A 15396-nucleotide genomic window follows, 5' to 3' on the forward strand; every position below is an offset into this window, starting at 1 on the left:
GAATTTGCTCTCCATTCTTGCTTAGATTCACCAGTTGGCCCATGTTCTTACTCTGCTGCGCCTCTGACTCTGAAATCTTGTTCACAGCAATGCCTGGGCTGGCCAGAGAAAAGCCAGAGAGGCCAGGCTGTTCAAGCTGCTGTGACAGGAAGCCGAATTTTCAGGTTTGAGCATCCGTGTTATGCATTCTTCTCCATCAAATCCATTGAGATGGCTTTTCTATAACAAATTCTTGAGTCTTAGCTGAATCCTTGAGGTGAGAACCTATTTCAGGGAGAAAGGAAGGAGCCTCACTGGATTGGTGCAGGTTGTGGTATGAGTATTGGGGCATTTGGAGGGGTTGGGAAGACCTGAGGCTCCACAGGGCCGTGAAGAGCCATGTCTGTAGCTTCTTGTCACCCACTCCTTTGAGACACGACAGAGAGAACAAACTGACACCACAGAGACAAGGGCCACTTGAAAAGCCACGTGAAGTAAAAAGGGCCCCGGTGGGTGTTAGCAGATCATGCTGTGAATACCAGGCTGAGGCCACAATGGGCCAGAGGTAGAATCTGTACAGGTTGATTGCATTGTAGAAAATAAGTTTTATTGTACTGATGCTATAAAAAGAGATGGCATGCTTTATTTGCAGGCCATGGCTGTCACTATGGGATATTTGGAAAGATTCTACCATAGGCACATGTGTCAGGGTTTCACTTTGGTTTTTGTTTTTTAACCCCATTAGATCTATTCCAATGGACCTCCAAAGTAAGACTCTCTTAGAGACCTCATTTTGTTGGTAAGGAAACTTAGGACCAGAGCTAACAAGTAATTGTGTAAGTTCAGCAAGTTAGGGGCAGATGGAAGACCTAGGTTTCCTGATCCCTCATAGGTGCCTCCTATGCTACAACCTTCCGGACCAGGAATCTGGATTTGGTTCTTTCTTGATAGGCAGTTAGAGCCACGTTCCTGACAGCTAAAGAGTCATGCCAGTAGCTGTGGACCCTTGAGGCCACAGCAGCTGACTTTTCTGCTCTCCAGTGTCTGCGTTTGGCTAGTGCTGGTCTCTAGATTTTGTAAAACATTGGGGAAGTTGCCTTCCCAGGAGTTTCTTCAGTGCAGCAGTCGTTTTTCACTTGGCCCTGTTTTTTCCAGGAGGTGATTTAAGGCAACATACTCCTACCTAGAGAAGAACATAAACTGTCACAAAGTAGCTTTCTGGGAGGTCATGCGATGGAGAGATGTTTGAAATGGCCTGATTTGGCAAACACAGTGGAGACTGCTGTGCCTTTAATCCTTGACTCCCAAGGCAGAATACCAGGAGAGGTTTGAGAACTGCAGTAAACTGGGAACAGTTTTAGCTTTTCTTTGTCAACATAGTCATTCTTTTCCTTATCTTGGTTCAGCTACACAACGAAGCCCAATGTCTAGACCAGATATCTTGCAGCATCGACAGAGTTGGGAGAGTGCTGTGTGCCCCAAGTGGTGCCCTGAAATCTCTAGGTCACACTGAAATTCCCATCACAGCATCACTGCCCACAACACAGTTGACAGTAACTTTCTCTGGTAACTTTTTCTGTGTTCTTTGCTCAGTGAAAAGTTTACTTGTGTGTCCCCATCCGAAGAGATAGAATGGGAAGAATGCAAACAAATGTCTTGTTTTTTGTTTTTGGGGGTGTTTTTTGGTACCGGTGATTGCTGGGCATGTTTTAAGTGAAGCAGGTATTATAACCTTGCTCGAGGAACATGGGGAGAGAGCTCCATCAGCTTTCTGTTGTGCCATAGTCTGGAAGAATGGAATTAATAGCAAATCATCCACCATTAAGCACTGACAAGAGTAAAAGAGAGTTACATCTCCCTAGGATTGGTATAGAGATCAAGGTATTTGTTCTATAGCTCCCTGGCGCTGTCTTCATTGACTACAGAAGACAGGCTTGAGATAGGACAGAATCACTCCCACTTACTTTTGTGAGACCATTCAGGTGTGACTGTAAGCTGTGTCTCAGCCTTCAGGGGGGCACAGGCCCTTTCCACATGATTGTGAGGGGAGCAAATGATTATCTTAAATGCGGACAGGCCCATTCGAGGAGAACCACTGGCCAAGGAGATCTTAGCCACCTTAGATTTTTATATGACCAGAAGGAGATAGAGGCTCAGCATCCTAGATGTCTCTTTCAGGTGATGGGATCTGTATGAACATAAAGTCTAATGTCCTCTGCAATGACAGCAGACAGGCAGGATTGCAAAGTTGCACCACATGGTCTTTTATCCAGAAACACTATAAGATGTATGTAGCCTAGGATGACTGGTGACTATTCACACTCCTAGGCAAAGGATCATGACTTATTTCTCTGTTCAGCCAGTGTTGCTTCGGTGAGATGGGAAGGGACAGGCATGTTTATTTGTGTGACATCAGCTTGGACTTAGGCTGTCACTTAGTCCTCAGTTGGAGAAGTCAGTTCCTACTGACACCAAGGAGATTACTTTCTAAGAAGTGCTCAAGCCAGCAAAACCTAGGGATGGCAGCAATCTGGGGAGGAGGAAACAGAGGTCTGCTTACTCAAGCAAGTGACTGACTGGTGGATCTTCCTTCCTAGCTGTTGGCTACCAACTTTCTAAAACTTTACAGATGTGCACTGTGCATGTGGTGTGGGTGTGTGTGTGTGTGTGTGTGTGCACACCTGTATGCACACATAGGAGGACACACATTGGGAATGTGATTCTTGAGTCCATAAGTGTGCTTGACGGACTAGGTTTACCTAAAAGACCCTTTAAGAGAAAGCACTTGAAAGATGATTACAGAATTGAGACACCATCATTTAAAAGTGCCTGAGGCAAACTCCTTTGAAAATTGCAGCAGCGGAGGGCCAGAGAAAGAACCACTGCAGCCCTTGATTGTTGCGCTGTTCCCCCAGGACCCGTGCTCCCCCTCCCCCGAAGTTTCTCATCTGATAAGAGAGTGAGCAGCAGTAAGACTCCTCATCTATCTTATGAAAATCCGATTCGGAATGGCTGTGATCAAAACCAGCTGGCTGTCACCAGCAGTGGCCTTGTGCGGAGGGAACCGCTCAGAAGCATTCCGTATATGGGGGTGTCATGGGTGGCATCGATCAAAGGAGCATTTTTTTAATAAATATATATAAGGAAAAATACAAAACCTAAGGATTTAGAATAAAAGCAGTGTAGTTTGTCTTGTTTTTTTTCAGTGTAACACGAAGAGGATGAAATAGAATCAGATATGCCTGGTTTCTAACACACTTCATCTGGCGCCTCTGAGAAGGCGCTCGCTCTGTCACATTAGCACCGCATCGTTCAACCCGGGCCTCATTGAAGAGAGCAGAGTTCCTGGTCTCTGTTCCTCCCAGCCACTACATTCCTTCACTACATTTAAAGTCCTTTACCCCTCCTTGTCCTTAGCACAGCTTTGCAGATAAAAGCTGGAGAAAACCACACGAAGCTCAGAGAGAGAGAGAGAGCGCTGGAAGGGGCCTTGTTCTTCATTTCCTTCAACCACCTGCCAGTTACCAGTGGGACGATGTTTCCTAGGAGTGACAAGTGACACTGAGGTCTTCTCAGAATTAGGTCACTTAAGGCTCCTGGGCTGAGTGGGATCTTTCCCCATACGGAACCCTTTGGGCCCTGCTTGTCTTTCATGGGTGCTGCTTTTCCTCATTCATGACTCCCTGGCTTGCCAGTGCTGACTCTTGTACAGCCTTCAGTGGGCTGGGGGCGGGGTGGGGCTGGGGAATGGGGACTATTTCCATCCAGGGACTTGCTCTCATGGCTCCTTCAGAAATGTGCTGATATTTCTCTCATGAAATGGGGGTCATATAATGAGGCCAGACTTTCATGCACTACTCACTACCATGAGCCAAGCTGCCATTCTTAGCACACTCTTTCCTGCTGCTGATCCAGTCCAAGCCTTCCTCTCCAGCCCATCATCAGCAACAAGAGTTGCCACAGTGTAGGGGGCTGCAAAAGACATCTGTTTTGACTTTCCTCCTCTCAAAGTCTGTGGTCTCTTTTCTCCAGCAGCATGAAGAGAGAATTGATGTGGTAGTAGCACAAGGGCTTGCAATATGTGAGACACAAATGAAAAAGTCCACTCCAAACAGGCGCCACAGAGCACGGTGCCTGCTTTCTGTGTCCCTATCTCCAGCTTCCTAAGAGCTGCTCAAGCACAGCCCCTCCTGACCACCGACCACCCTGCTCTGTCCCGGGGTGGCGCTTTCAGCCCGTGGTTCCTCTCCTGCAGCACAGCTCTCTGGCCACTATCACAGCTTTTCCGTTCTCCCTGCCAGTAACGAAGACAGCCTAGCTCCAGCGCTAATCAGTCAAAAATCACAAGGGACGAGTCTTCATAAAGTGGACCTGCCAGGGACCTAGGGACATGTTTGTGCCCCTCATCCCCTGATTCCGAGAATGCAGGGTACCACTTGGGAGCTCCTCCAAGACTGCCTCTTTCCCTTGTTCCTTCGGGTGTTTGAAGCCTGTTGCCTACTGCTTTTCCCCTTTTTTCCCTTTTAAAAAAATTCTCCATTTTTTACTTAGAAAAAAATTATTTATACGATCGAGATCCACTAATTAAAGCCATTTTCTGGTATTTGGTTACTGGAGCGTTTGATGTCTCTCTGACAAGACCATGAAATGCACAGGGTGTCCACAGGGACAGAATTTGCTGAACACGGCTCTTTGTAAATGAGGGGACATAGTGTCGCAGCAGCTCATGAATATGAAACGCCCATGATGCCACCTCAGTGGACTTGGGAACACAGATGAATCCTGTCATGTGCTAAATGAGACCAATTTCTTTCACTTAACTTCATCTTCAATCAGACCTTCTTCCATTTGCCTGTTTAAAATTCCCCATACATGATGCAGAAGGTAACAGCATTCAGTAAAACAAAGTTTTGCAGCTGCAGAGAAAAATCATAATGATCTCTGGTTTAAAGTTGCCATCTCCTAAAAATATGGACGTTTTCTTTTACTCATGACCCCTGCTAATGTCTGTTGAATTGGGGCACAGAATTAGGGGTTTGTCTGACTGCTTTTATTGGGGTCTCCCAAAGCAGTGTGTCCACATTCCTTTTGTGTGGATTGGCTGTTGAACGTGGCTATGAATGGTGGATGGGAGCCTTTTGCAGGGCTTGTGAAAGCCCTGCAATGGCCAGGGCACAGTGGGAAAGAGGTCTGAGAAGAGACCATGGGTAACCAAGCCAGGCATTTGCGGTTGGGAACTCAGTAGAGCAAATGAGAGAAACAGATATCAGGAAACTTCCTGGGGGAACCTGGTATGGTGAAGGTAGGCCTACTACTGTATCACTTATGAAGATGTCAAGTGAGAAAGTGCCAGAATACAGGACAGACTTCATGTATTCCTAAAAACCCCCTTCTGGACACACACAGAAATCCCTGACCAAGACAATTGGTAAGGGGTTGGGGGTATAGCTTAGTAGTAGCATACCCATCTAGCATGCTGACATGTGCAAGGTCCAGGGACCACAAAGAAAAAAAATCAACAAAGACTACAACCTAAAGGGACACAGAAGAGGGGGTTTTGCCTAGGTAGGTCCCAGGGGCCAGTCTGGAAAGCCTCCTTTGCTTCCTCCTCCGTGTGGGACTTCAGTATGTGTGCCAGGTGAAGAGCCTGGGTAATGCTCGTGGTACATTCATGGCAAGCTGGGTCCAGCTAAGAATTTGCTTTTTCCTTTCAGACAGGCAGACAGTTGGATGGGAGGGCAGGCCAGCACACAATGTGTCATGGAGATTTGGGGCTGCCTCGCTGGAAGAGGCAGCTCGGCTTTTTACTGTCTGGTCACAGGAGTGGAACAGGGTCCCTCTGGGACCTTGCTAGGTAGTTAGCATTTTAGTCTGCATACATGATGATATTATCTGTGATGAATGTATTTCAGGGTGAATGGCATCTTCTCTCACCTTTGAGACCAGTTGTAATCTGTTGGTGTTTCTGTACATATTTATTATTTCTGTTATTTATTTTGGCACTTAATTTATCTCTGTGGCTTCATCTGGTAGATCTGTGAGGTGGTGGCAGACTAGTGTTCCCATATCAAAATGAGTTTCTCATTTGGTGATCTCTCTTTTCTGAAATAAATTCTCAGAGCTATTGGTGTACATTAACAAGCCTCTTCTGGGTGCTTCTAGAATGTGGAGAGCAGTGTGACCCAGCCTTGGGATGGATTCAGATGGTCTAGGGTGGGCCAAATTTGAATAACTGTCCCTTTGTCCCCACTCATCCATTGTTTCTTGGACATGCACAGGATTTTTCCAGCTGGCCTTGCAGCTCTCAAGTGAGGCAGACTCTTTGATATGATGTCTTTAAATCCAGAAAGTATTCAAGGATCACTCTTGATTGACCTTGTGGAATGAATCCTCTTTAGGCACCTTGAGGACTCAGTAGCACTTCCACTATGATTGGAACAGTGTGTAGGATATTGACATCGCTCTAGCATGTGTGTGCCTTTCACACTCGAGGGTCACTGACTGACTGAGTTCTGCTCAGTGCTCCTGTATTTTTCCAGCCGTTGGAATCGCAGAAGTCACTGGGATATGTCTTTGACCTCAGCTAGCTCTCTGTGTAGGGAGCAGGCTTGGGGCAGATTCACTTACTCTGCCTCCTGCAGGGTAGTGAGGGCCACGCCATGGCTCTAAGTGAATTATAGGCAGACAAAATGGGAAGCTCTTAATTCTGCCCATTGGGTTCCAAGATGATTCATCAAGGAGGGGATATGCATTTTCCTTGTTTTCTTGATTTACTTTTTGAGAACTTTAATGGCACAGAGTGTTTACAGCTACAAGTTATACACATATTGTAAACTATGTATAATGATACAAAATGCTAATTACATAGATGAAGAATCCATAATCACTTTGGCTAAGTTAATTCCAATAATTTCAACAACTGCTTCATTTAGAAATTCATTTCATTGCCTGAGTCTTAAATCTACCTTTTTTTAAAAATTTTTTTTCTTTTATCCAGTCTTCTCTTTTATAGTAGTTGTACTGCAATTAAGGTGACATGTTGTACTCTTTTTTTTTTTTTTTTTATGTATAGCTCCTCCCTTTTACAGCTTTGCCATGCCCAGGCCATCTTTGTTTGCCCCTCCTGGGCCTCAGAAGGACTCTCGGGCATAGCACGCACCCAGTTTGTGTTTCCTCAGTGTTGTTACTCACCCTTCCTCACCTGGCACCATGCACCTTCTTCTGCTTCAATCTGGGTCTCTCTCTCCTGGGCCCCGTGCTCCAGCCACACCAGCCCACCTACCATCTCTCGTGTGGCAAGTTATGTCTCACTTCCTCACACCTTTGCGCATGCTGTCGCCTGCCCAGCTTCCTCCTGTTCCTCCTTCAGCTCTCTGCTTCTCTGTCCCTCATTCAGAGAGACATTCCCTAACTTCTCGCCCCACACCACTGACTCTAAAATTGATCCTCACAGGACTGGGTTAAATGCATGTGGAGCATTGCTTCACTGGAATCCAAGTCAGTCATTTAAAAGAATAAGATACCTCTGTGTATCAATAAGGAAGAAGTAGCAGAACATTGCTTAGGTAGCCTGATCCCATTTGCTGACACTTTTTAAATGATCTATGTGCTGTGTTATGCGTATATTCTTTTAAATAAATACATAGGAAATTGAGTGATTACCTTTAGGGAAATGACTGGGTCTCATAGAAGGGAAATTTTTCATATTAATCTTTTCTGTAGCATTTGAATTGATTACACCTATAATGTTACTTTTACTTCAGAAAAAAATAAAATAAGTAGGTCTCCCTGTTATTTTCTGTCATAGAATTTGCTAGTTTCTTTCCTACTGTGTGTTTTAATTGGTAAGCAGGACATTTGTGTTTATATCCTCCATCTGACTGGTCCTCCTTGAAGACCAGAACTGTGTCTGTTTCTGTTTATTGCTGTTACTGGTACTACCTTTCACACAGTAGGTGCTCAGTACCCCTCAAATGAATGAATGAACAGCCAAGTGGACAAATGGAGTTTCTCATAGTGTGGCTAACCAGGCACCACTTGGGGCAGAGAAGCAGCTGAATGGTTTGCGCACTGGCTCACAGAGAGGCAGGGAGAAAGCATAAGGCAGGAAGGGCTCTTCATGTAAGATTTGAACTGGGGCCCTGTGACAGACACAGTGTGAGGACAGCACTACCTGCTGCAGCACTGAGCCAGCAGATGAGGGACTGACCCCCGGGCCTGCAGCCCCTCGCCACGCTTTCTCCCCTTGGCCTTCTGTGGGGCTGTCAAGGTGCCCAGCCACATCTTTCTCCTTGAGATGAGTTTACATGGGTGGTGTGGAGTCCCCAGGTTGTCTGATGTGGGTACACATTCATCATCCTGTTCCATTTGGCCTTGAGGCAAGTAGGGAGTCAGGGAATACAGTGAAGGAGGGTCTTTGTTCATTTAGTATTATAGGAGTCAACAGAAATACCCAAGAACAGAAGACAGTAAGTCTGAGGCCAAAAGAAAAGGTACCCTAGCTGTGGGTGGTGTCTCACCCCTGCACTCTAGGAGGCGGTGTCATCAAGGGCGTTTCACAGGCGAGGAGAAAGCCAGGTGGGTGTGCCAGCCATGTCGGAGCAGAAGCCTGGCTCTGCCCGTTACTAACAGCTTCACCTCACACAGATGCATAGTCTTGCTTCACCTGTATTTTCTTCTGAAAGTGATCATAATTGGGCAGGATTAAGTGAGGTAAGGGAGAATCATAGTTTCTCAACATGTTCGATACTATATTTTAAATGGATTAAAAAGATTATTGAATATTTTTTCTATACTGAGCATAACGCTCAGTATTTTATAAAGGTTATTGCATTTGCTGCTTATAATAGCCATCTGAGGTGGCTGTAAGGATGATCTTCATTTTACAGATGAAGAGACTGAGGCACAGAGGAGATAAAGTGGCACAACTAGAATGTGGCACGGATCTAAAAACTGGCCATCCTGTGCTCACAGCTCCTGGACAGGAAACCTGCACACCTATTTTAGTTATCTCATGGATACAGTTAATGTCCTTCAAGTAACAGCACAGAAGAAAATGAGGATAAAGTAAACATAATTATTAGATTTTTGCAGTAGTGGTAGACAGGCTGGGATGTAGCTCAGTGGTAAAGCATTTTACCTAACTTGCATGAGGCCCTGGGTTCCATCCCCAGCACCCTGTACCCCCCCCATAAAAAGCATCATAGCTTTTCAAAGGTTCCAGAATTGAACCCTCTGTTCCTCTTACTGTCTTTGTTAAAAGTGTGGCTTTGCATGGTGAACTTTGCCTTCTGAATGAGACTGGGTAACCAGTTCACATTTACAGCTTGAGTCGATGTCTGACTGGAAGCAGAGCTGGGTTGCTCCTGTGGGTAATTTTGTGAAGAAACACATTTCTGAAATCCATTTTCTTTCTTTCTAGGTTTATAAGTGATATATGTGGGGGGAGGGGCAGGATAAGGAAAAGGAAGGAGAGAGAGAAAAAAATTCACCGGAACATACTGTGTGCACACGATCAAGCACTCATCTGTGATTGTAGATCAGAAACTGCAAAGTTACAAAGTTCTTTGAAGTTTGCCCAAAACCCACTCCACGGCCACCTGTTCCGCTGGGGGCCGGGAATTGGATGGCCTGCCTCTGCTGTGCTGGCTCAAGCTGTCACTGTCCCGGAACGTTCCAGCTTGCTGTGGCCTGGCTGTCATCGCTGGCTCTGTCCCACTCCGGCAGTTCACCACGTTCTACTGGGCGCCAGCCTTCCAATTAGAGAGAAATCCCACTGTGTGGCCAGCCCCACCAGTGCCACTCTGAGCTGCCCCTTTGCCAAGGCCCACGTTGACCTCTGCTCTGTCAACAGATGGGCCAGCCGCACACTCTTCTGTGCACATTTGGAGGAGGGGGATGGGACCACGGGGAAACCCCCGGGATTAAGAGTGGACATTGGGCAGGAGTGCAACTTCTCCACGCTCGGAGGAGCTGGGCAGAGTTGACAGGACCCAAATGCTAAAGTTGTAGAGGGAAAGGGGAGTTTGGGAAAACCCCATCCTGAGCACTAAACTCAGCATGGGCATCTTCTTACCAACTTCTGAATATTCATTTCAGGCTGGACTCCATGCCCGGAGAGAGCCAACAATGAGCAGCTAACTGGCTCACTCTGAAACTGTCACATTGCCGATGGCACATGACAGAGCCAGCTTCTCCCTGTCCCTCCACAGGGCCAGTGCCCTCTCAGCCTGAGAGCCCCAGTCACTCTGGGCTTGTGGAGCGGGGGCCTTGTCAGCAGCCTGCACAATGGACTGTGTTAATCCCTGTGAATGTCTGCTAGCATAAGAAACAGAATCTTGGGAAATTCCATTTCCAGTTCTCTAGCAGGACAGGGAGATGTAATCTAAGCTTTGAACAGTTTCCTTCTAGATATAAGACTTGCAGAAAGTGGTTCATTATTTAGGGGTGGTTTGTGCATCTCTTCTTTATTTCTCCTATCAAGTGTCTTTTTATTTTTTGAAGGGCGGTAACCGGGGATCAAACTCAGGACCTTGTGATTGCAAGGCAGGCGCTGGAACCACTGAGCTAAATCCCCGGCCCTGTCTTTTTATTTTTTATCCGTTTTCACTACTTTCTTTCTCTGTCTCTTTCTCTGTTTTATTCTCTCTCTCCCTCCCTCCAGGTACATCATCTGTGAGTTGGAAGTAATAATAAAGACACCAGGCTTAGAACTGACATTTATATACTCTGGCTTAGCTTGACTAGAGCAATCATGAAGTCTAAATAATGAATAGCCTGAAAGTGGCAAGGGTCTTCCCAGCTGTTCTTAGAATGATTTTGTCCCTCTTTTGGAAATAAAATTGAATTCAGCCCATGGAGCGGAAACAAAGGGCTTCCTCATTAGTCTCTTCTCTGGGATTTTTCCTTCTTTCTGTGTTTGTAGTTGGTTTAAGAATCCCAGGATTGTCTCACCTTGTGTGGCCTTTTGTCCTGTCCTCCTTCCTTTTTTTTCCTTTGCTCCCATTGGTCAGAGCAAAACCCCTCAACCAAATATTCCTGTGTGGGGTTAGTCTGTCCGCATGCGAAGGTGGACAACTTTTGGTGACTTAAGTTGCAGCAATGAAGTGATGTCCTGTCTGTCTCTCATTTTCCTTGTTTGCATGACTTTGTTAGTCTGGTGGAAGAAATGGCCATGTGTCTCTGTGCGTGAGCCTGTAATCATCTCTGGAGAGTTCTGGGAAGGAAAACCTCCATGAGACAGCAAAAGAAGTGTGCCCATGGGCCAGGGATTTAGCTCAGTGGTTTCACCACCTGCTGCACAAGAGCAAGAACCCGAGTTGGATCCCTGGTACCAAAAAAAAAGGAAGTGTGCCCATTAGAATTGGCAGCATCCAATCCCTGAAACAATGATGGGGAGCCAGGTTATATCATCAGGTGTAAACTGCCTGTCAGGTGCCGGCTAAGTGCTGCATCTAGGACTGTGATTATTGCTCTCTATAGAGTTAATGTGTGTATAGATCTAGTCATGAGCAGGTGGCACCTGTAACAAAATCCACTTTGTGACACTGCACATTTGCAGTTCTGTCTCTGACCACACCCGGCTCATTCATCGGTTCCTCTTCCTCTTTGCTCCAGTGCCGTGTGGGAATCTCATCTCCTTACATCTCTCCTTGGTGACTCACTCCATGGCTCCTAACCTGGCACATGCATTGGAGTCAGTGAGGAAATCTTAGCCCCACCAGGAGCTTCTCCTGATTCAGTGAGTTCTGGTTAAGGTCTGTGGTTCAGAAATTGCTGGAGCTCCACCTTTGGTTGTTTTGTGTCCCCACTTTGGCACCACTGCCCTACACTGCAAGTCTCTGGAGGCCAGAGACTGAGTGTCCATTTGAACCCAGCCCACAGCCCGTCAGCTGACGGGTAGAAGGTGAATAAGTAACCCTGGAGAAGAAGCAGGATCCTTGTCTGGGCTGCAATCAAGGATATCACCTCTCTTTACAGATATTCCTATCATTCCTGACCTGGAAGAAGTACAGGAAGAAGACTTTGTTTTGCAGGTGGCATCCCCTCCCAGGTAGGTTAAGTTAGGTAAGAACTTGGCAAAGGAAGCAGAGATGTTGGAATTAGTCCACTCCAAACACCATCTACAGTGTCCCTTGCTGCCCACCACCTCCACCATGTAGACCCAGATCTTTCTGGTGATGGGCTCACCCCAGGTGTCCCATTTTGTTTAGACATTTTGTTCCTTCGCTGGCCCTCTCCAACTGCATACAAGGCTCTGGGGACAGTGGCCCTACAGCGCTTCTGGACCCCATCCTGCCTATGGTTTCTCTTCACACACTCTTTCTTCAGTGTCCAGGTAAACAGGGTTATGACCTACCGTGACCTGGACAATGACCTCATGAAGTACTCGGCCTTTCAGACCTTGGTGAGTGGAGTGACTTCTGGGTAGAGCAGGGGCTCCAAGCAACATCCATAGATTTCTCAGTTCCTCCAGGGCCACACAGCAGCTTCTCCATGGACCTTGTTGGAAGCGTCATCCTGGATATCTCACAACATCCTGCACCCCCATAGTCCAGCCTTTCCCCGTGCATGCCTCTCACATGCTCCAGGTCTGCGTATTTGGCACCTGACGGCACCCCGTTGTCCTCTGCCTCTATGGCTCTTCTCTGCCCTTCATTGTTGCCCTTTGCCCCAATATATGCCCAGTGTGCAGGGCATTGTAGCCTTCTCTCCTGTCAGTGGCCATGTGGTCTGCTGAAGGTTCTACTCTTTGATGAAGGCCTGTCTGAGGGTCTCGGTTTGGGGAGTTCTAACACACATACGAACTCCCCCTTACAAAAGAGCTAGTTAGCATCAGCCCTGGAGGTTCCACCCAGGCCTTTTGTATATTCACAGGATGGTGAGATCGACCTGAAACTCCTCACCAAAGTGCTGGTGCCAGAGCACGAAGTGCGAGAGGTATAGTAGCAGCAGCAGCAGCAGCCGTCCCGGCTCAGTGCATCCTTCCAGGAGCCAGCAGGCTCCACAGGCTTGGCCACATCTCCCTGGGGCCCAGATGGCTTGGGAAGCTGGCTGTAATTGGGGTAAAGGAGGTCTTTCTTCTCTTAACCAGTGATACCCCTCTTGGCAGGAGGATGTCGGCTGGGATTGGGACCATCTGTACACGGAGGTGTCCTCAGAGCTCCTCAGTGAGTGGGACCTGCTGCAGACAGAGAAGGAGGACCCCACTGGGCCTCTGAGGCAGACCTGAGCCATAGCCTCTGCTTTGGACTTGAGCAGATGCAGTAAGCCTAAAACCAGTGAGGCTTGCAAGCACCTTAGGGTTTTTGTGTGGAATCGTTTGTAATAAAAATGTTTATTTTCAATTGACCATATTGGGTCATTTGAACGCAATTAAGGACTTTATTCTGTGGCACCTCTTCCATTTCTTTCCAGCGCTGCCAAGGAGGGCAACTTTGAAACAATCTGGTGAGAGCTGTGTGGGGCCAAAGAGCTCGGGGGAGACTTTGACGTGGGGAGTAGGCACCCTACTCGCACTTGTCACTTCCCACGAGACCAGGGCAGCTCCCTGGGCCCATGGGACCTGGAGGCAGCTGGAGATGGGGGTGGGCGAGGTGCAGGCAGCTTTCAGGGTCAAGGGAGGGCCTGGCATGATGCTGCCTGACTCTGACCCTGGCACTTCGGTGCCATCAGGTGCATTAGTGAAGCTGCACAGTCACTTCCAGGAGCAAGCAGGAGGGAGGAGCAAGCAGTGGGTGTGGTGAGGTGGCACACAGGTCATTTGCCTCAGAGAGTAGGGGCTGTTTGGACAGCATTCTCGTTTTTCTCCTCAGCCTGCACCCTACTCCTCAGGCTCCAAAAGTCAGCCTTTGCCTGGGCCACAGGTTCCCAGAGCCTGCCAGAGGGCCCAGCCCAGCAGTCCTGAGGATCCCACAGGAAGGGCCAGGTTCCTGCTATAGGAGCCTCTGACCTGCACTGCTCTCCACATCAGGACCCCTTCTCTACAGTGCTCAGATGGGAGCACAACCCAGACCTTGGCTGAAGCTGGCATCTCTTGTTTTTGTTTTTCCTTTTTTCCTCCCTGAGGCCTCTCATCTGAGGGCAGGGACCTTTTCCTGCCACCTCTCCTGGCCGCTGCATTGGCTCAGACCCATGCCCACTGGCCGCAGCTAGCAAAGGGTCACTGCTTGGCCATGGGGGAACTTCTCTCCTCCTGCCTGGAAAGCCCTTCATTAAAATTCAGAAAAACAAAGAGGCTCAACACATCAAAAACCCACTGGGGGGCTTATTTTTGTGTGACTACAGCGCCCTTCCCTAGTGAGCCACATGGCTTCAGAACAAGCAGAGCGAGTGCTTGTCTGCTAATTATAAACTCAGGGATTTAGTGGCTTTGGGGTCCCATTTCCTCCTTTTCCAGAGTTGCAGTGTTAGCCCAGACAGGCCTTCTTTGGAATAAATCTCATGGCTACTGAGAAGTTTCCATCTAGGCTGATTTTTGTTGTGCCTACCCCATTCTGAAACCCAAAGGTGAAAGGCTATACTTCTCATCTCTTAATTACTGGCAAATACCACTGCTTTATGACTCCGATAACCTTGAAGATTTTCAGCCAGCTTGAGCAAGTGGCTAGGGGTTGTCTCCTTACTCCCTTTCTTTGATAACAGCAGCAGCAAGAAGATCTACCTTGTATCAAGCTCTCACTCTGTATGCTGAGCACTGGGCTCGGTGCACAGGAATTATGTAGCTCCATCCTCACATCCACATAGTGAAGCAGGTTCTATGGAATCTCATTTGGTAATGAGGAAACTGAGGCTCAGAGATGGGAAGAAATGGCCCAAGATTTTCCAGTACTGATCTACAGAGATGGAATTCAAAACCATGTTGCTTTGGCCCACTGCACTTTCACATCTGTTTTTCTTCACCCTTTGCTATCTTCAGCTTGGAAAAAGTAATGTGGCCTAGAACGGGCAAAATCAGAAGTTCTCCAGGAGAAACTACCACAAGCCCCAGACCAGGAGTCTAGTGTTGTCTCTGGAGTGACCACAGGCCTGTGGGGTCACATGGCTGGGAAGCTCAGCCCCAGGAAGGGGACAGAAGCCAGGGACCTGGAAGGCACAGTTCTGAGTTGAGGGAGCAGAGCCTGGACAAGTCAGGTTCAGGCCATGTATGACCTGTCACCTGTGCTGTGCCCTGGGTGGGCTTCTTCCTTTACCCAGATCTTGAGCATCGTTCTCTGAGTGCCTGACAATGAGATGTTCCAGAATCTACATCTGCCCAGTTCTTCATCTTCTCCTAAGATCTCTTCCTTATGTCACAGCCAACAGTGTCACCCCAGACTCCAGAAGGACTGCTCCAAAAGATCACCTGAGAGGGCAAGACAGAATAGAAAAGCATCCATGGTACCAGCCCTGTGGTTTTTTGAGAGATGTTGGGGAGGC

The 15396-nt window shown here is 47.6% G+C and overlaps 1 protein-coding gene across 1 annotated transcript in view; it reads left to right on the forward strand.

Annotated features, from left to right (window-relative positions):
• Positions 1 to 13365, forward strand: part of Ift43 (intraflagellar transport 43) — an 84880-nt gene extending 71515 nt beyond the window's left edge. Inside the window, exons 6-9 of the mRNA XM_004837152.4 lie at positions 11959 to 12031; positions 12310 to 12385; positions 12856 to 12918; positions 13091 to 13365. Of these exons, the coding sequence (XP_004837209.1) occupies positions 11959 to 12031; positions 12310 to 12385; positions 12856 to 12918; positions 13091 to 13210 (332 nt within the window). The 3' untranslated portion in view covers positions 13211 to 13365. The remainder of the gene's footprint in view (positions 1 to 11958; positions 12032 to 12309; positions 12386 to 12855; positions 12919 to 13090) is intronic.
• The last annotated feature ends 2031 nt before the right edge of the window (positions 13366 to 15396 follow it).

The sequence above is a fragment of the Heterocephalus glaber genome, unplaced genomic scaffold (genome assembly GCF_053883595.1).
Source record: "Heterocephalus glaber isolate CG9 unplaced genomic scaffold, H.glaber_assembly_v1.0 deba00001608, whole genome shotgun sequence".
NCBI lineage: Eukaryota > Metazoa > Chordata > Mammalia > Rodentia > Bathyergidae > Heterocephalus > Heterocephalus glaber.